The 22,079-nt window shown below is 33.9% G+C and overlaps 1 protein-coding gene across 1 annotated transcript in view; it reads right to left on the bottom strand.

Moving 5' to 3' along the window:
- The window catches only part of RYR3 (ryanodine receptor 3), a gene marked incomplete at both ends in the record, with an annotated part of 184,305 nt that overhangs the window by 91,604 nt on the left and 70,622 nt on the right, over positions 1-22,079 (bottom strand). The window contains 19 exons of the mRNA XM_079537855.1: positions 131-268; positions 5,013-5,115; positions 5,633-5,833; positions 6,307-7,108; positions 8,035-8,261; positions 8,630-8,716; positions 9,641-9,806; positions 10,355-10,515; positions 10,826-10,862; positions 11,563-11,747; positions 12,193-12,401; positions 13,417-13,591; positions 14,438-14,643; positions 15,604-15,751; positions 17,018-17,177; positions 18,891-18,974; positions 19,411-19,514; positions 20,828-20,932; positions 21,142-21,358. Coding sequence (XP_079393981.1) covers positions 131-268; positions 5,013-5,115; positions 5,633-5,833; positions 6,307-7,108; positions 8,035-8,261; positions 8,630-8,716; positions 9,641-9,806; positions 10,355-10,515; positions 10,826-10,862; positions 11,563-11,747; positions 12,193-12,401; positions 13,417-13,591; positions 14,438-14,643; positions 15,604-15,751; positions 17,018-17,177; positions 18,891-18,974; positions 19,411-19,514; positions 20,828-20,932; positions 21,142-21,358 — 3,515 coding nt within the window. The remainder of the gene's footprint in view (positions 1-130; positions 269-5,012; positions 5,116-5,632; positions 5,834-6,306; positions 7,109-8,034; positions 8,262-8,629; positions 8,717-9,640; positions 9,807-10,354; positions 10,516-10,825; positions 10,863-11,562; positions 11,748-12,192; positions 12,402-13,416; positions 13,592-14,437; positions 14,644-15,603; positions 15,752-17,017; positions 17,178-18,890; positions 18,975-19,410; positions 19,515-20,827; positions 20,933-21,141; positions 21,359-22,079) is intronic.

A 22,079-nucleotide genomic window follows, 5' to 3' on the forward strand; every position in this document is an offset into this window, starting at 1 on the left:
CCCCCTTTCTTTATTATAATACGCAGATTTTCATTTTCAAACAAACAAACAAAAAGAACAAAAAAACCCCAAAAACATAACACTTCCAACACTTGCATCACAGAAGTATGTATACAGAAATAAAACTTACTAGGCGATTTATCTTCTTCTTCCCTGGGCTCTATTTTTTCCGGTTTTGGTGGACCTTTGATTTTGTATATTAATGAACGAAGCTTGCCAGTCAAGGAGGAATCTTCCTCTTCCTCTTCCTCCTCTTCTAGTGGAATACCTTAGCAGATAATAAAAATAATAAGAAAAAATTCTTAACATTTGAAGATGAACACTTTTAATATTTCAGAAATACAAAGTATCTACTGGGCAATTCTTTAACCAGCAAGCTTCATATAGGAAAAAAAAAGTGTTAAGGCCAGCAACTTTAAGATGTTGATTGCAGCACCACCTCTCAGAAATAAATTACATTTATTTCAGTACACACATTTCTTACATCCAGATTTATATTTTTTAAAGACGTGGTGTCTTTTTGACTACTGTGTTATATCTATTAGTTTTGACTCAGATTCATGTTTGAGTAAATATGGGACTCATTATTTCATAATGCATAATGTAAGCTAAAGAAACATATGACTATATCCCACAATACAGTACAACTTTTGAGATATTTAGCAGCCATAAATAAACATATTAGCTGACATTAAAACTGTTAAAGAGAAGATGTTTGGAGATGTTGTACTAGCAATAAAATATATATATATATATATATATATATATATATATATATATATATATATATATATACAATAAAATGTATTTGAAGGGATACCGTTTTTTAGGTAGTTCACTACAGTTAACTTCACTGCTTCAAAACCAAAGTATTTTCAAATCTTTCACACCTCTTAGTGATGATCAGGTACCACATGTCACAATCACAAGCACAGAACACGTAAGCATGTTTTCTTCAGACCAGAGCTAACTGAGCAGTGATGAAATTTAAGTTTTTGCTGTTTGGCTGTTGGTCAAAGTGAATGTGGTTCTTAGCACTGAGAAAATGAAAAGACTTTCATATAGAACATCAGAATCATAGAATCATAGAATCACAAGGTTGGAAACGACCTGTAAGATCATCTAGTCCAACCACCTCCTCATCACCTTTGCCACCACAAGCACTAACCCATATCTCGCAGCTCCTCATTCAGGTGCCTCTTGAACACTGCCAGGGAGAGCAAATCCACCACCTCCCTGGGCAGCCATTCAGTGCCTGACCACTCTGAGAGAAATAGTTCTTCCTTATGTCTAATCTAAACCTCCTCTGGTACAACTTGCGGCCATTTCCCCGGGTCCTGCTCATTGCCTGGGAGAAGAGGCCAAACCCCTCTTCACCACAGCCTCCCTTCAGGAAGTTGTAGAGTGCAATGAGGTCTCCCCTCAGCCTCCTCTTCTCCAGACTGAACAATCCCAGCTCCCTCAGCCGTTCCTCATAAGACTTGTGCTCCAGACCCCTCACCAGTTTTGTTGCCCTTCTCTGGACATGCTCCAGGACCTCAACGTCTTTCCTAAATAAAATGGTACGCGCCTGAGAAGGGGGAAAAAAAACTGCAGAGACTGTAATTGATAATACAAAAAGAAACTAAAAAAGAAAATAACAACTGAAATGTGGTATTTGGTTGGAGAAAGTATGCAAGTGACAGCTAACAAAGAGAGAATTGAACTAAATGACTAAGTGACTAGAAAGAAAAAAAACAGAGGCAGTCACAGAGAATGAAAGAATTAGAAACTGAAATCTGAGACTACATAAGGGATTTGAGGAATGAGAAAAATGTGAATGGTTTGGCAAAATGAAAAGCTAAGAATGAAGGAAAGATACAGGAAGGAAGAAATAAGTAGAGGAAGTAAGGAGACAGAAGAGAAAGAAGACAAGGGCATTAAGGAAAACAAGAAATTATCTGGTACTGAAAAACATAACCTAGCGCTTGGAAGCAAAGGAAACTGACTGGACAACTCTTGAAAATCTGAAACAGATAGACAAGAAGAGACACACTGGGATGATTCATAGATTAATAGAATGGCCTGGGTTGAAAAGGACGTCAAAGATCATTTAGTTTCAATCCTCCCTGCCATGGGCAGGGTTGCCAACCACCAGACCAGGATGCCCAGGGCCAGAGCCTGGCCTTGAATGCCTCTAGGGATGGGGCATCCATAAGCTCCTTGGGCTACCTGTTCTGGTGCATCATCACCCTCTGAGTGAAAATTTTCCTTTAAACATCTAATCTAAATCTCATGTCTTAGTTTAAAACCATTCCCCTTTGTCCTGTCACTATCAACCTATGTAAACAGTCACTAGTCCACCTGTTTATAGGCTCTTTTCAAGTACTAGAAGGCCACAATGAGGTCTCCTCAGAGTCTTCTCTTCTCCAAGCTAAACAAGCCCAGTTCCCCCAACCTTTCTTCATAGGAGAGGTGCTCCAGCCCTCTGATCATCTTGGTGGCCCTCCTCTGGACCTGTTCCTAAAGTCTGCATTCTTCTTGTGCTGGGGGACCCAGGCCTGGATGCAGTACTCCAGATAGTGCCTCATAAGAGCTGGGTAGAGGGACACGGAGTTAAGACAGTATGAGAGTGGAGAAAGCAGCATCTTATTCACTGTTCCATACCAGACATCGTTTATTCTCCATCTTCTGAGAGCTGCAACCCATTCAGAAACTGACCAGCTAGTTTTGCTTTTTGTTAATCACTTAAACTGAAGTGGTAGAGGTCTTTGCACTATAATCCAGTAGTTCTAACCCAGCAAAGGAACCAGCTAAGTGTAAAACTGATATTACACAATACAATCACTCTAAATTTGTTTTGTTTACAACCAAGAAATTGTACACAAAAATTATGATAGAGGATTATTATTTTGCTGGCAACTTTAATCACTCACAATTAAGACATGCGAGGGTTAAGACTGCCTGAGTAACTTTAATCCAGACTATTTGTGTATATTTGCTATGATGAAGCCTTTAATTACTTGATTGCATACATATTTTTCCATTTAGACTGCAAAGTTTACTTTACTTAGTATTAAAAAGCTGTGTAAATATTCCAAGCACAACTCACATTGACTTTTATCTGCAGCTGTGACAGTTCTGTAATGATTTTCAAGACTAAGCCAGGATGCAGATTTATGGAGTATTTCTTCCTATGATAAATCTGCATAAAGTCATGAACATGGTTCTATTTAGGATCCAGAAGATCATTACAGTATTTTAATTGCTGGACTACTTTCTCATCTCCTTCAACATAAAAATTAATAAAGCAGTAAACAAAAGTACACCCCTAAAATACTACCAGCAGCAAGACTTCACAGTAACAAGAAAGATATTTCCAGCTAAGGTGGGATCTCTGTAATCTTCATCCTGGAGTCCTCAGAGAACTCTGTGATGCCAAATATCTTTGAAATCCAGAAACATGCTCAAGTACTAATTGAACAACGAAGACCACATTATCTTTCTTAACAAAAATGGGTAGAATACAGAGTAGTTGAAAGGATATGGACTATTCACTTTAATGCTTGGAAGAAAAATGCTGAAATAAAAGAAACAAAGTTTCTGAAAAACACTTAAAAGAAAGGATCAATGACAACCAACACATGATTTTCAAGAGCAAATCACATTCAACTAACCTAATTTCCACACATAACATAGTTAGACTTACAGATACAAATCTTAATTTTAATATCATCATACACAATATCCTCACAGAGAATCTGATGAAACACAAACTAAATACTGACCTATGTTATGTTGGGTTCCAGGCTAGCTGAACTAAAGCAATTGTCTTATCATAAATTCACAGCTAGATGGCTGCTGGAGATTTTAACAGCATACCCAGAAATACGATCACAAGCAGAAGCTTAAGCAAGTACAGAATCCTGGGACTCATTATGGCTACTAACATGACAGTAATCATAGTTTATTATTTGTCACTTAGGCAATATAATACCACAAACTGAGTAAAACTGGTTTTAAGGGTAATGAGTAAAGAAAGAACTAACAGACTGTATCAGCAAACATTTAAAAATGACCTCAAGCAAATTGATGAAGTAGGAGGAAAAACTACTAACATTATCATGCTCTTCCTAGTGAAGAATTTTAGATGCTGTCAACTCACTCTAATGACCCTGTTCTCCTCTTCTTGAAGATTTGTGCCATGAACCATAGGACCATGAAAGGCACTGGAAGAATAACCATAATGCCAAGAAGATAGATATGAAAAAGTCTATCAATTTTAACTTCATGATTATTGGGAATAAGCAGTAATTATTGACTGACTTGATTATAAATGCTAGTGTAATGGTAAATGGAATATCAGTTTCATGATTGCCTTAATTATACTAAGATCTCAATGGACTAATGAAATAGTTTGAGCATCATATATAAAATGAGATTATTTAATCAATCCAAGTTGCACAGAATATTTTATTTAGTTCACCCCCATGTATTTTCTAAGGAAATTCAGGTTCAGTCTCTGGGGGAAAAGCAGGTAATTCATACTATAAGCTTCACTCCAATAGTGTCTTATAATGGATATCACATTTACGTATATATCAGGAAACTCTGTTAAAGCAGCACCATTATCCCACGTCTATTATTTTTTACTTAATTTGCCAATGCTAAGTTTCAGAGGTATAACACAATTTAAATTCCTTTTATCTACTTCCACATGTACACATGTCTATATAAATCTTTTAAGGTAACCCAACCTTCTTTTTTGGATTATTTTTGCTATTGCTAATTGAGTCTAAAAGCAATATATTAACAGAAAAATAACAGAAAATATTTAATAGATACTTAACAATGAAACTTGAAACAATGTCACAGGCTTCCTGTATTTTTTAGCAGCATGTAACAAAAGTTTTTCAGGAAAAATCAGCATGTAGACAAAAATATATTTACAAGAAAAAAAAAAAAAAAGGAAAAAAGAGGGAGAGAGGAAGCATTTTTATTTCATAACTGATCTGATGCACCTTGCTACTCACCACAGTGAATTAGAAGATCATCATGGAAGTCATATAGTTCATCCCGAATCTCCTCTGGACAGGGACAATCCTCTCCCAGTTGAAAATTCAGCAGCATATTAATCTTTAAGGGTATTTAAACATGTTAAATTAAATGTACTGAGCCTAAAACACATTCTACTATATAGTCATAGTTGAATCAGCATAAAACTTAAGAAATTTTTAACGCACATTAATGAAAATAGTATAGCAATATTCCTTTGTAATTTTTAGTTATGACTGTCATAAAAATACAGCATATTCAATAAAGTTATTTCCTAAATATAGAAAATAAAAACATTCAACATACTAACGGCAACACAACACTAATTTCAAGTCAGTGCAACATAACTTATCAACTTATCTTCTAGAACTGTCAGAATCATAGTTTCCCAGCATGGGATGATAACGTTCAAATTGTCTATGCTCTTGAGAAACCCAAGAGCTTGATTTCTAGAGTACTGGCATTTTGACATTCAGAATTTTGTGGCATCCTAATAAATTTTATCTGAAACTCAGTGCTGGTTCTCTAGTAGCTCCCACGGCAGTATAGAAGTCAGAACTCTTATCATTACACTAATGTTCACGTTCAGTCATATTACCTGTTCTTGTGGAGGAGATCGAAATTCTTTAGTCTTCTTGGCAGTCAAAGCAGCAGACATGTTCAAGGCTTGCATGAGTTCATTATACCTGTACTTCTGATTATATTGCAGTTTTGATACATAGTGGTCTGCAAATGATACAATCGCTTCCACTCTATGTTGTAGCTCACAGTCACAGAAATAATTGAGTAAGTGGCACATCTAGAGTAGAAAAAAAATCAGGTAAGTTCAACAGCTTAACATATTAAACTCCAATTGAGGAATAGCTATAGCACATATTATGTATTGAAACAGATGAAACAGATGAAAAATCAGTTTTTTTTCCCGTTTTTCCTTTAATAGAGTAACGGTGACAAATGCCTATAGTTTTATTATGCTCATCAGTAACACTGTTGCATTCACACTGTTTCACTTCATGCTCTCAAAACACAAATATTAATTCTCTTTAAAAATACATGTATTAAATAAATATTTGAGTACCTATTCTGAGTATGAGGACAGTGCATAGAAAAAATTGCATAATAATCAAATTTGGTTATTAAGGTGAAGCCATATGGCAGGTTGGAATAAAGACAGCGAAGATTCCATAATTTTCAAAATGAAGAACAGACAAAGTATTACCTTCCTTTCATCGATAGTACAGCATATATAATACGTTTATATTAAATGGTCACCTGAAGCTTAACAGATTCTGGTAATCTTGTCTGCAATAAGCCCTTTGTAGGAGCTTTTGTTTCTTTTACTGCCTTTTCTCCAGCTTCTACAGCTTTTTCTTCAACTTGTGTAACTTCTTCCTTCTCTGTCCTCTCTTCTGTTTCTTCCTTGTGATCTCCGAAGACATTGGGATCAATGAGGAGTAACACCTGCTTCACGTCATCATCATCAAAAACTCCCATTATAAGCAATGTTGCTATGAGTTTCAGAACAGGAACAAACTGGAATGCAATATGTCCTCCAACAGGATCTCGTATATGAGAACCACTACACTGTACCGCCTCTGTCAGCATACTTATTGCTTTGGATTTAAGTGTGTCAAGGGGAATTTCTGGGCTGGATGTCTGATGTTCTTCAGAGGTGACAATAAAGCAAGGAGTAGAAAAGTTAGAGCTTGGTTTGAGACAAGTGCGAAGCCCTACTCCGGGTAAACCGTGCTTCTTTGTTTCATCAGGATATAATTTAATAGTTCGAGTTTCCTCTGTAACTGGAATGATAAATTCATTGTTCATCATGAGTTTGGCTTGCTTGGCATAGTCCAAATGAATACTAATGAGCAAGTCATAGAATCCAGAACGTAGGAGTCCAGGTAAATACTGATTATCTATTGTGTAAAATAACTGAGATATATCTACATGGCTACAAAGTGCATAAGCAACTCTAGAGTTACCTAGAGCACAAACTGAGCTATAAAGTTTTAAAGTGTGGTAGTGAAACTTCATCAAATCTTCTTGTTCACATAGTTCCAAAATATCAACACATCTGTTATACAAAAAAGAACAAAAAGCTCATCAACTTCATGAATTATTTTTTTAAAGTTCATAATCTGTGCACGTTTTAGCCTGTTCTAGTTTAAACCACTACAAATGACACTAACAAACCTTATCATGTGAATCCCGTAGCAAATGTGGTAGTACTTCAATGAGATTATTTAAAATTAGCACTGCATGGAAAAGGATGAAAAGATCTATGATAGGGAAGCTTCTTTGGAGTTATAGTAAATCGCTTTTTTGTTTTTAAAAGTCACGTATTCAGAATGCTGAAGCTGTAGATGTCTTTTTTCTTTTCCCCCCCTCAATGAAGCACAATATTAATGTTATTATTATTTGCTCTTTTCTTGAATTTATTTTTATCAATGATAAATAAAATTGACTAGTAATTTACAAAAACAATTTAAATCCATAGCTTTTATACTGACTTTTCTATTTCAGTTTTGCTTATAAGTAGATTTATCATTAGTTACAATATTTGATATTATAATACATCTTTATTACCATCTCTGAAGACAACAAAATATAAAGAAGTCAGGATCTTGTAAATAAGAGCAAAAAAAAATTAATCCCTGTAAATTCAAAGCAGATGGAACAGAAATAGATCACATGGTTTTAACATAAAAAAAAAAATCAGCAGAATTGTATTTGCATCTTCTTTATATTTTTCAGTCTTACAATAAATATCTTTTTGTGATTAAAGGTCTAGAGATTTAAGACAGATTATGCTAAATTTTAAAGGATATCAAGCAGTTATGCTTTCCCTTATTTATGCAAATGTCATCACACGGCATTAACATTGTCTGGCCCCTTTTACCTACTTAAAATTCATAAATACAACTCTATAGAAGACAGGATAACAAACTGTAACCAACCCTAGTTTTAATGTCCTACAACTCTAGTTCCTTGGAAACGTACCTGTTTTCCTCTGGGATATGAAGTGCCATCATCTGCAGAGGTTCCAAACACTGCACAACCCAGCCATGACGTTCACTAACGCGCTCTGTTTCTACTTTTAGAAAGCTGTTAGGCATCCTGCTCCATAAAACTGGTGTAATTGTTTGCACATCAAGGCGAGGGGGACACTGAGGAACAGGATTTCTTTCCTCACTTTTAAAAATTGCTGCTGATAGAGGCATGGTATTCTGAAACAAAGAGTATTAGATTTATTTTTGCAACATTTAATTATGAATAAGCTTATAATATCAAAATGTAAAGTAATTTATTAATAGCAAAGAACTCACAGACATACGAGTTATCAAAACAAACCTATTTTAAAAACTACCGATACTGTGCTCTCCCCATATGGCTCCAGTTTATTGTGACAAATACAGATTTAATACATGAACAACTACCTTCATGAATGTATTAAGATTATAGAATTAGCTTGTTTACACTTTAATCAAATGAAAAGTCTTGTCAAAAATTCAATCTTCCTAAACAAATTCAATTCAGCAAGAATTTCTGTGGAAATAGATTTTTGAAGAGCATCTTTAAAGAAAATAGTTAATACCTTTAATTTACCAAGTTCAAACTGAATTAAGTTAGTGCTCGTAGGCTGTACAAAAGCTGCAGGAAAAAGTTTTGTATTTGGTTCAACCTAGAAAAGAAATGAGATTAAAAAATAAGAACAGTAACAATAATCTTCTACCCAGATATGCTATTAAATAAATACTGTAGAGCTTATATTTTAATATCAAATAATTGCAGACACTGTATTGAAGTGACAGTCAGTGTCTACCTGCAATTTATCTCTAATACAGTAAACATTTGGCTGAGTTATCTTTACAGACCCAACAAACTTACAGGCAGGCATTGCCTTGTTCGATAACAGGCTTATAACATGAGCTTTTCTAAGATAATGCATTGATTTATTTAAATTATAACCAAATTCAACACAAGCATTCTAAAATGGCTCTTAAAAATCCAGCTGCTTTACAGCTAATTACTACACTCTCGGAAGTGTACCCACAGTACAGACTGAGGACAGAATACAGCTTTTTGGAACACTATACATCTATAGTATGACACTATACATCTATACATCTATTTTTTGGAACACTATACATCTTCTAGCGTTCTTTCACATTTTATGCTGGACAAAATATTTCATTATAAATAAAGGTCGTAAGCAAATTTTGAATGAAGACAAAATCAGAAGGAGATAACAGGAGGGTAAGAGTGCATCTTTTTATAAAGATGGCACAAGACATAATGCCATACTAAAATCAATGAATTACTGCATTTTAAAAGATCTCAAAAATTATTTGATTTTCAGGTTCAGCATTTGTATCCAGTCTTAAAGATCACAGTGTATCACACTGAAACACAGTGCTGCAGATTTAAAATGTCTGATTGCTGGATATCTTTGTTTTGAGAATCTTAATTTCATCACTGCACACTACATGAAAAATATTGTAACATGACTAGTGCTCACTTGGATTTCTAAACAAGAAAAAGAAATCTTTAGAATAGCATCAAAATTATCAACTTAGTAGATAACTTCCTGAAAATTTGATAATACCTGATAACAAGAGCCAAGCTCTTTTCCATTGGCAGTGAATGACAACATTCCAGTAGCCAGATCAACAAAGCATCCAATTTCTAAATCAACATTACTGCGACCTGATCTCTGAGAACTAGCAGTTATATCTCCTCCCCAAACCATATAGCAATTACTGCGCTTCACACTGCAGGAACAAGAAAAAAAAGACAACAAATCACAATTCACTCTGAACTTAACAGTAATCATGAAGATGTACGTTTCAGTGAAGTAAAAGAGATACTTAAAGGTGCTTGTGCTACTATTAGCCTTATTTTCTAATTACTATTATCAATCTTTTTACTGTAAGCATCTTGGGTAAGGTATCATATCAGACTAACAAAGTGCATTTTTCTTCCCTTTTCCAAAATAATGGAAATTATCATGCTTCTCTTTTCTTAGGTAAAATACAGTAGAAGTAAGAGTTTAATCCATAACAATAAAATGTGAATGTTAGAAGAAAAAAAATATATCCCAAAACATTTTTTCAAACAGAATTTTCAAGGTAAATATACTCACTTTAATAAGTCTAAGTAGAAGTCTAAGTATTTGTATATGAATGAACATAGAGCAGTTCTACCCCATTATTGATATTATTATTAGTTTAAATAAATTCTCAGAATGAAATCAAGCTTGTGAATACTTCACAGCTATATAAAAAATACAATTTTTAATAAGTAGTAAATAAATCCATACCTTTCATGAACCCTGCCTCTCTCATCTCCTAAAGTAACTGTCACTGTACAGTTTTTATTTATGTCAAAATTCTCACTGTAAAAATGATAGTCTGGTGTTACCCAACCAACCCAGACAGAGGATGGGTCTTGGCCAGCAAATATCCGCAAGGAATAAAAATACTGAAAAGAGGAAAAGAACATGTTAGTAATTAAAACTAATTTATTTTCTGAAGAAGTGATCAAATAATGATGGAAAAAAGCTCAATGTACAATTTTAATATAGATTTTTCAAAATAAATAATTTTTAATAGTAGATTGAGACAGAAAAGTTTATGTCTCAAGTCATAGAATTCTAGATGTTACTTATCCAGTGTTGTATTGTAGCAGATGACTCAAAAGGTTTCTTCCAACAGATCAATTTCTAAGGAACATGATACCAGTACTAAATCTTCAGAAAGCAAGAATTAAGCACCTCGGTATGATTACTTACTGTGGTAGAAGAAGCAGGAAATTCTTGACTGTGTTTTCTAAAGATAGAGGAAAATCAGTAAATAAGTTAAATGAATAAAACAGAAATAAAATAAATACGAGCACTCACGATTAAACTAAATGTACTTACAAGCTAACTCATGCTTGCTAGGCATTGAGAACTCCTGATATCAGTAAATCAGACATGTAAAGACTTTACAGGCTAGTACATTGACCCAAAATATTTGCTGCAGTTAAGGTGAAGAGTTAAGTTTCAAAGGTCCTGAACTTGGCAGGACCTGGTATGTTTAAAAATCTCTCACAATCTTTTTTTCTTTGCATAGGAAGAAAATTTCACTTTTCCAATAGCTGTGAGCTATGAACTATCAGGAAAATGAACAGGCATTCAGCGGGAATGGGATTCTCAGTTAGTTTTCCAGATTACATGAAGAGCTTTGCAGACCCCGCTGATTTCAGAAGGATGGCAGGTGCTCAGCAATGAATGACTGTAAGCTTTTTGATACATCTTTTCAGAAAAGATTCCCCAGTCTTATCTATATGTACTGTTCTGCATTCAATTTGTTATAAAGTTATTAAAACTACCAAGAACAAAAACACCTCAGTAATACACATCCTACATATGTACTGAGTGCAAAATATAATAGGAAATTTTGAATGTACAATAACAAAGAACAAAATAGAATATTAAATTTACACTAAGAGCATGAAATAGTATAACTAAAAAAACATAAGTCTAACCGTTTTTGAAGAGCATCAGATGAGGCATTTTCCACACCCATGCCAAAGTTGAATGATGAACGGAACTCAATGGGCATACTTAAACGACAATATATCATATCAGAATTGCTGTTTTGTGTACCAAATGTTTTGTGAGTAACTTTTAACCGAGGTGGACTCTCAATGGTTCCATCAATTCTCCATATCTAAAAGAAATAAGTCATTTTAACAAAATACTATTCCAAAAAACACACTAATAACTAATAGTGTGCAACTAGTGGATGAGATAACTGAAAGAGTTAAAGTTAAATTTTTTGAAATGAATGTAGAACTTTTCTCTTAGACCATAACATTAGCTTGGAGAGAAGAATATGTTCCATTAAGTTGACTACTAATTATTCTCAAATTGTTCCAGACAACATCTTCAAAAAGAAAAGCATAGATTTTATTATATTAATTCACCTACTTAAATCTGTACGAATAGCAACTTTACAAGATTTTATACAAGATCATCTGGAATTATCTAATTTAACTTAGCAGACTTACATGTCAAGCTATGTGATGGTGACAGTAAGTATTAGTAAGGGTTTAATGTCTCAGCTTCATAACAAGCAGCTGATAAACAGCTGTCTCCCTAACATGTAATGTTACCTCTATGTGAGGATGATTTTTTGGCACATTAACAAATGTTGGTAAGCGTTTACTAAACCACATAGCGACATCTCGGTTCATGTTCACTGCAAAAGGTTCAAAACCTTCTTGAAGACCACACATGGTATAATACTTGAATGTACTGGCATCCATTCCAAGGTTCATACGTCCAATCTGAGCTAGACCCAGTGAACAGATTGGAACAAAACCTATGGAAATGACATAAAAACAAAAGTAAAAGCACGCAGAGTTATTTGGAGAACACAGATATACTATTTTGAATGTATCTAGTGTGAACTGAACTTTAGATCCTACAAGAAATGCACACAAAATGATAACAGTAGCAAGGATTTAAAGCTACCTTAAGTATTAATGGCTGAGCTAAACATAATTCAACAGAACCCTGAGTACCCTGGCGGTGAATGGACATTACATGCACCATGTCATTTATTCAAACAATAAACCATTTAAACAGTTGTCATTACTAAGATCTGACTTGTGAAAAATTAACAAAAATGTCAAGAGGTAGCTTCTTAAGCAATCAAATCTGAAAAAAAAAAAAAAAAAAAACCAACAAGATTTGCTCAAGTTAGTTATTCACTTATTAGGAGAATCAGTTATATTTGTCATTATTTTTAGGCCCATAAACCAGTCTTTATACAATTAACTGGACATCAGAATCCAAACCTGGCTAGACTGAAGTTACTAATGAATGTTATGATCTACCAGGACACTGAACTTCCAAAAGGACTTCGAGATGAGACAAAACTATCTCAATATAAGTTTAAAATTTATTTTGTCATCAGTGTCTATACATTTCTGACCAATCTTAATCTGTCCATCATTCATGCTGGAACAATATAGATTTCTTTAATGTTGGTATTTTTTATGACCAAACATTTTCCGTTTCCAAGTAGCAGACAGCATCAATAAAAATATAACACTGTTGAACAGTTTTATCCATCTCTCCTAACACAGAACTCAGAGCACCTTCAGTTAAATGCCAACAATTCCACTCATACTACAAATTCTTTCTCCTACATTTGAACCTTATGTCTTCAGAGAAGCTCAGATACTGGAAGGCTGCTATAAGCTCTTCTCTGAATTCTCTGAATCTTCTCTTTTCTAGGCTGAAGACTAAGGTTTTTTTTTTGTTTTTTTTTTTTTGTTTTTGTTTTTTTTTTTCCCCCCCTTATAGCCACGCAAATATAAAAAGAAAATTACCACTTTCTATTCCAAAGTCAGCAAATGCAAGTTCTGAACCTTTACTGGTTATAAGCAACTCCCCATTCAGAGTAAAAATAATTGATTTGTCGTCCAAGTTTATCATGCATCCAACCACATCTCCTGGTTGCCAACTTCGTCCAAAAAACCCACTGCCTTGATGCCAACGCTGGCCCTAAAAAAAAATTAAAAAAATTAAAAAATTAAAAAAAGAGTATATAAACAACACGCTAAAATTGAAAAATAAACAATTTCAGAGAAGAGAGATCAAAAGAGAATAAAATAGTCAAGACTAGAAATGCTTTAAGTGTTTTTATAGACAGCTAAAATACTTAGTGAATAAAGGTTTCTAATTTATTTATAACAACAACTTGGTCTCAATATCCTCATTAAGCAATAGTGAAATTCTACTCTTAATTTTATGGGTTTTTTTAAGCTTTGAAGTTCTCAAACTAACTTTCTAGAAGGATTGATTGATGGCTTTCAGGTAATTAAACTAATTAATATCTTAGTTATTTCATTTAAACAATCTAAGGAACTGTAACTTCATAAACGTGCGAACAGTGATTTGGAATCTGAATAAAAATCAGTGTTCAATGGCACTGCATGTGTCATTAGTGCAGTGCCATTATCATCTTTCAGGCACTTTAAGAAAGCTAGTACAAAAAGCAGAAATGACATAAAAAATGCAACTGTGGTCCAGTCGTTGAAGAAACTTAGTTTTGGTTTTGTGAATTACCACTTAAAAAAAGAAATGAATGGTGAATTATGTTTATGCTTACAACAGACTTCCTTACTTTGATGATATATCCTAGGAAGATAGACATAAAACAACATACCATTGTTACCATAATTACAATGACCTGAACCAAAATGCAGGTACTATAAAGCAGAGGCCTGAGATATCATTTAAGAATGAAAAATATTCCAGTAGTTGGAGTATGCAGGGGAAAGCCATATTGCCATTTTCTGCTCAGGTTGTTAATAGCTAAAAATAATAAAAGGGTGAGAATGCACTGACTTTGCTTCCTTCAAAAACAAATGCTTGGTCATCAGCTCCCAGTTCAATGTCAGGTCGACAGCCTGGCCTGGCCCAGCCAACACGCATATCTCCACCTGTTACAGCTTCAAATTCAAAATACCACCTTCCAGACTTCACTGCATAAGACTGTTCTACTCTGAAAAAACGTATCTTGTCAATGCTGACTTTTTCCAGTGTTTGGTCAGCTGTAAAAAATCAAAATAAAACACTCCATAATTAGGTAATATTGTATATGTCACTGTTTATCTTTTCAATTTGTATCCACTGTTTCCTATTTCTGAAAATAGCCATTATCTACCTCAGCAAGTTTAAGAACCTTCATAGTAAGTGTTAGAAACAGAAGAAAAATAATCAGAATAATACACAGGCTAACACATTCTAATTCTATACAGGATGAGTGCCTATTCACTATTTAAAATAAAAAAAAAAAAATTCAATGTCTGTCACTCTATGCAGAAGCTACAAACATATAACTTACTGGAGGTGACCTTAGAAATGTAGCCTTCAATCTAATGGAAAAATCCAAGAAAAATGTAGTTAAAAGTACTTACAATCTTCTTTAGTAAAAATATTAATAAAATGAGCAATCTAGGTAGCTTATATATTTAGGAATTTACATTTCGAAAAATATTTAATACAATACTTTTACCTTTATTATATTAAAAATACTAGTAAATTGCTCTTAACAACTTACAGCTGCAGTCTAGAAAATGAAGCACAGCATCTGATTATTTTTCAAATGCCTTCCTAGTTTTCAGTAAGCATAAATGTATTTCAAGCTTTTCATTCATCATGAAGAAACAGGAAAGGATGAATTGTCTTAGGAAAATCACTTAATTTCAGAACGTTTTAAACAGCGATTTCCAAATGAAATCTGTCTACATGCACTCTAGCTTTTCTCCAATCTAAAAATTACCAAAATTTAATACTTATCCTACAATCAATGAAAACCAATATTAAATAAGCATAACTTCATCATACACAAGACATTCAAAATGTACATTTTCACCTTTTATTCACATCAGCAGCGAATATGCACTACTAGTATCTTATACGTTTTATGTTTTGCCTATCTATTCCAACGTCTCAATTTTCCCAGCACTGAGAGGAAATAAAAGGTCATGATTCTTACTGAATGTACATACCTATTTCTTGATCAGGTGGCTCAACATTATAACCATAGCCTGCAAATGTCCTAACAGCTTCACGGAGGCTATCTCTGTTTGATTTTTTAGTACGTTCATCTAGTAATGCATATGGCACTAGCCGAGGATTACGTTTGTTCTTAAGATCCTAAAAGGAGTTACAAAAACAACAAAATCATATATAAACATGATTAAGAATGCATACAATGAGACAGATAATTGTCTAAAATACTGCTAGGATTACAGGAAAGAAACAATATTAATGAATAAAAGTTATACAAATTGAAGTAGGAAGACTATTAAACCCAGTTGTGAAGGATGTTAAAAATGTAAAGACAAGGCTACAAGAGAAGTATGCAAATATATACTCTCACATGAGGTTCAGAAAGGATGTCAGGATAAAGTTCTTTATTGAGAAGGTGGTTGGGCATTGGCACAGGTTCCCCAGGGGAATGGTCAAGGCACCAAGCCCGTCAGAGTTCAAGAAGACTTTGGACAGTATTCTCAGAAATGTGGTTTGAATTTTGGGTGCTGTGAGTTGGACTTCTTGTGGGTCTCTGGAGATATTAGTTAACATTGAACTGAACATGAGCCAGCATTGTCAGTTGACCAGTGGCCAAGAAAGCCAATGGCTTGTATCAGAAATAGTATTTGCCAGCAGGAGCAGGAAACTGATTGTTCCCCTGTACTCAGCTCTGGTGAGACCCCACCTTGAGTACTGTACTCAGCTTGCGGCCCCTCTCTACAAGAAAGACATCAAGGCCCTGGAGCATATCCAGAAAAGGACAACAAAGCAGTGACATGTCTGAAGCACAAGTTTTATGGGGAGTGGCCAAAGGGACTAGGAGCCTCTGGAGAAACAGAGGCTTAGGGGAGACCTTGCTGCTCTCTACTACTATCTGAAAGGTAGCTGTGATGAGGTGGGGATTGGTCTCTTCTCCTGTGTAACTAGCGATAGAATGAGAAGGGATGGCTGCAAGTTCTGCCAGGGGAGAATGAGGTTGGATGTCAGGAAAAATTTATTCTCCAAAAGAGTGATCAGGCACTGGAATGGGGCTGCTTAGGGGTGTGGATAAGTCACCATCCCTGGAAGTGTTCAGGAAAAGGGTAGATGTCACACTGACTAACTTGATCTAGAGTAGTCCCAGGCATGAATTGATAGTTGCACTAGATGGTCTTAGTGGTTTTTCCAACCCTAATGATTCTATGATTCTTTAAACTGAAGATATTTGATGATTCTCATAGCCTGCAGCCCCACAGGCCTGGCAATCTATTCTTCCCCTGCTCCTTCACTTTTTCCAGACTTCCCTAAGCATTCAGTATTTAACCTGTTATTTAAAATTCCCAACTGGTGTTCTAGAAAACAAAATCCTATATTTTTTACTTACTCCAAATATGTCTAAAACGTCCTCACCTGCTGAATGCCATAGGTCCATCCTTGCTTTATTCTGTCTTTTGCCCAGACATTATGTGCATTTTCTGCTAGTTTGTCAACTAGAAATTCTTGAGAAGGTAACAATTTCACTTCAGAAAGATCAAGAGGGGCAGGTTTATAACCATTTGACATGATATAACTGCAAGTCAACATGGAAAAACAGAAAGATATCTCACTGATCACATTTTAAAAATTTTTTGTGCAATATTAACAGAGAGCAATTTACTTTCTTACTTCACTTTTTCCACTTTCCTGTTTCTTTGTAAAAATCCTGCTTTGCACTTGGCCATTAAGAAGAACAAAAAACATAGCAGTGTCTCATTTTCTAACTACTTATACGCTATCTAAATGTGATCCAGCTCTGCATGTGGGTGCTTAAAACAGTTGCAACGAAAATAAGAAACTGCTATTAAATGACTTCATCTTTCAAGTGTTTTCTATTTTAAGGACCTCTCATGAAATTATTGTTTTTATGTATAGAAGATGTTTGCATCATGAAATACGATGTTTTTGATAGACACCAGTAGGCCGCATTTCCATTCTTTCAAAAGAACAAAACATATTTTAACTATTCTTCCCATTCTTCTACTGATAAGTAGGTTTAGTAGACTTTTAGTAGTAGATATCCTCCCTCCTCAAGTGTTTCACATAGTATATAGAGCACACTGCTATTTTAAATATATGCAGATATTCTCTTGCTCCAACTAGGTAACTCATACAGGCAGTATGTATTTTAACAAGAGTCAGAAAATGATTACAAGATTTTTTGTTCTGTTATTGAAGACAATAGTATCAAAAAAGTATTATGACAGAATGCCTGTAGTATGAACAATGGGAAAGGTTATTTTCCTTGCATATATATATATATATATATATATTTTTTTTTTTTTTTTTAAACAAAAGCCATCAAATGAATCAATATCATCATCTCCCATCTCATAAAACTATCTTACTACTCAGTTTAAAAACCTAAATTTATCATGGAAAATGTTTCAGAAAAAAAGACACCTTGTGAGATGAAAAACTAATGTGAAAATCTAATGTGGTAGGTATTCAGATTGCTGTTGCTGCCTTCAAATTTTGTTGAAGGACCTTAACCTTTCCTAGAAGGATTACAGAATTCCCTCAGGCAAGTCTAAAAAGCAGATGCAATGCTGAATCCATTTTTACCGCTCTTGAGGTGACTGCTACTGATTACTTATTATAGCCATTATTAGTTTCCTGATTGCCATAAGTTAGCAACCAAGTAAAAACTGAAGTAAAAAAAGATTGTAATTTGTGCCATAATCTACACATGTACGTTTTTAAAACACGTGCAGCATTTTACAACTGTCACTTTCTGATTTTTTAACTCTTGTTCTTTCTGTTTGCACAGAATTGACCAAATCTTTTAAGAGATGTATTAGTAATGTCTCTGAAATGTAAATATGTTGAATAAACACTTTCTTGGAAGGCAGGAAAAGGAGGTGTAAATTGAAACTACTAATTAGAGGCAAAGGGTACGAACTTTTTCAAGTAGATCCATTTGCCACCTTATATTATGCATGCTCTACTTTGCTAGGTGATAGAAAAGCCCTGAAACATTGTTTTCAAATTTGGAACATCTATTCAAAAATCATGTAACTGTTACAACGCATGCAATTATAAGTTTACATAGCTATGGTATGTGAATAATTCTGCAGCACTAAACCACAATCAAAGGCAAAAATAATAGAGCAACAATGGGTTCTGTAAGTGTACAAGGAGCACGTGGTTTATGTCAAGTATTTTTCTTAAAGATGTTACATTATTTTTGCTTGACCAATATCCAGTAGTTGGAAATAGTATCTAATAGCTAGTGTAAGGTACATACTTTTTAGGAAGCTTGACTTTTTTAAGATCTTCCTCAGCTTCTGGATTAGCATGAACAATGTGACATCCAAGGGCCAAAAGCGTTCTAATAATATAGAAAAACATCAGTAGTAAAACACAACATTCTAGAGCTGATCCATTTCACTTTTTCCATTTTGTTTTTAATATGAATACACAGAATAATATTTTAAAAAAACATAAAGCCATTCAAAGTAATGGAATTTCAATACTTAATATTTTTAGTTATTAAAAACACCAAATTAAATATGTTAAAAGTTATAAAAGTCTTCCTTGAACGTTACGCCTCTTCAACTAAAGCCAAAAAGGTTTGGTGCCATTTTCTCTTTCAGTTCTTCATCGAGAAATAACTTTCTAAATTTGTCTAAACATGTTCCTGGAATTTCTAGCAAAATCAATAAGACCACACCTTGATTCTAATGATGTAGCATGTTTTTATATCATACAATAATATGAAATATTTTGAATAAAGAAAAAAATAATCTTTTAAATTCAAAGCTCACTTGAGGGTTTCAGTTGACATTTGTAGATTATAATTCTTCTCTGTCTCAGGTAACTTTGAGAATTCCACAAGACAAGGATGATGCCTTTTATTATCATCCCGTATCTGTAAGGAAAAAAAAAAAAAAAGAGTATTTACCTGATACTAAACGAAGAATGAAGCCAAAATCAGACCATTATCAAGAGTTAGAAATCTGCTAATTCTCTGCAATAAATAAAAGAATACAATTTACCTTTACTCAATGACAGTTACTCGTTATTACACAAATGAACTCTCCCATGATTGAACTCTCCCTGATTGATTTATAATGTGCACTCTTAAGAACTAACCAACAAAAAATAGAAAAAAACCAGCAATTTCATGGGTTCTGCATAAATACATCAAACACATGAAAGCAAGCCTGCAAACTCAATGATTACTACTGCATGCCAGAGCAACCTACAGAGAAATTTTGCATAATGAGCTCTATTATACCCATTCTCATCCAAAAAACTTCAATAATCATTTGGTCATGTTCTCATTTCTTTTTTTTCTGAAATATTAAAGCACTGCATTTTTCTGATATTACTGACAATCTGGGTATTTCTGATGCTTACGTAAACAGGCTCTTTTATTCAATGCCGAGTGTTTCTATCCTGGTGGCAACTAGACACCTCATACACAGAAATAATTTTCCATCGCAAAATGTTGATAACGTTAATAAGGGCAGTAAAGCTCTAATTTTCAGCAACAATGACATTTTAGCAGATGCTAACAGAGTTCTTAGTGAGAAATGAAAGTAAATTAAACCCATAAGTGGAATAGCAGCAAGGGAAGGAAAATATTCTTTTAAAGTGTGATACAGTTATGATCATACTGCTGTCCTAGTAAATCTCAACTTGAAAAGAAGCCAGAAGAAATAACCTTAAAGCAGAAAGTAATCCTTAGAATTTTACGTTAGTAGGGAAAGATACTGATTCTAGTCTAATTGTTGAATTCTGTATAACATTTTGAACATAATATTTGTTCCCTATCTTTTAACACTTTTTCATTTGATAACAGACTTTGGACATCTTATCTCTTTAATCTCCAGCATCAGAGTAACAAAGGAATTTATTGAGTTACGCACTGCTGGTATGATTTTCAGTAGAATTCCATTTTAGGGTAGTTAGGACATTTCTCAATGAATGTATTTTTTCACAGTGTCTCCTACCTATAGTGTTAAAATACGTGATTTATTTATAGTGCAAATTTGTCTCCTAATCAGTTGTTAATATAAACATTTCCTACTAGCTTTACATAATCATCTATTATCAGTAGTTTCTTTTTTTATCTAGATGTTTCTAACCACCACTAAACACTCTGTTACAGGTCCCAGTACATTTTTCTGGTAGGCTATTTTACATGTCTGTACCTAAGAGAGGTCATTCAAATCATACCTTGCCATATGTCCAGCCCAGTTCTATTTTATTCATTCCCCACAGTTCATGGATATTTTCTGCTAGTTTATCCCTGATCTTTTCAAGATGAAAAGGAAGAGCAATCTAAGAAAAGAATATAACAGTTCCACAAGTAAGAAAAGGCTTTAGTTTGACCAAATCCTGTAATAACAAGATGTATGAGTTTAATTAAATACAGTAAAACATACAAATGACGAATTGTTAAGAAAGATAATAAGTTAGCTTAGCTTCTGAATTGCTAAATTACACGTTAAGAAATATTTTAATATCTTATTACTGCGTATGTAACATACCTGACTGGTGTCTATAGGACAAGGTATAAATGAAGCTTGGGAGAGGAACTGTGTAGTACCCAGCAAGTCTCTCACTCCATTAGAATCTCTCTTATATTCTTTCACTGGTTCCAATTTCATCTTTTCTTTTGGAAGCAAGGCTTCGTAACAGGGGGCATAGCCAGCAGGAGGCAGAAATTTAAACTCTCCATGACGCCCGCCCAGTAAGAAACGAGCTCTGTGCAATTTGCAGTGAAGAAATTATACTTCTAAATAGTTAGCATATACTATCGTTATAAACATATCATTTAGAGATGTAAACATTTGAGTAGCACATATAAAATGGTAGTTTATTTCATGTTTTAATAAGTACTAAAAATAAATTACGAAGCATTTCTATTAGCACATACTTTCAATATTAATGTCATCTACTAACTTTTTTTTGAAGATCCACCTTAGCCAAAGCAAAAATGATTATTCAATCCAGCGTTGTATTGAAAAATAATATATTTCTTATTTAAAATCAAATAGTTATATGAATGAAGTGAAATTTCTATTGCAATTAAATGATCAAGAAAATCTAATTTAACCTGGACTGATAGTCTGAAAATACCATAGGGACCTTTTATGTGCCACTTAAGATTTTTCAAATAACTACTCAGTGGACTCACACAAACAGGTGTTAATAAGAATCCAAAGGATATTGTGAAACAAAAGACACTTAATCATAACAGAGAAATCAAGAAAACAAAATTACACCAAGTTCTACTGAAAATGAGTTTCAAATGAATAGCCTGGATTCCTTATAAACCCCTGAAGTTTTCTGTTTCTTTTCAGAAACATCCTCTTTTCAGAGATATACTTTTCATTTAAATTTAAGAACATACCAGGAAAAAAAAAAAAGTCCGAAACAATTCAACTTCATAGTTAGGTCCTCATGTAGGCCAACAAAAGAGGTA

The sequence above is a fragment of the Tetrao urogallus genome (genome assembly GCF_951394365.1).
Source record: "Tetrao urogallus genome assembly, chromosome: 6".
In the NCBI taxonomy this organism is placed as follows: domain Eukaryota; kingdom Metazoa; phylum Chordata; class Aves; order Galliformes; family Phasianidae; genus Tetrao; species Tetrao urogallus.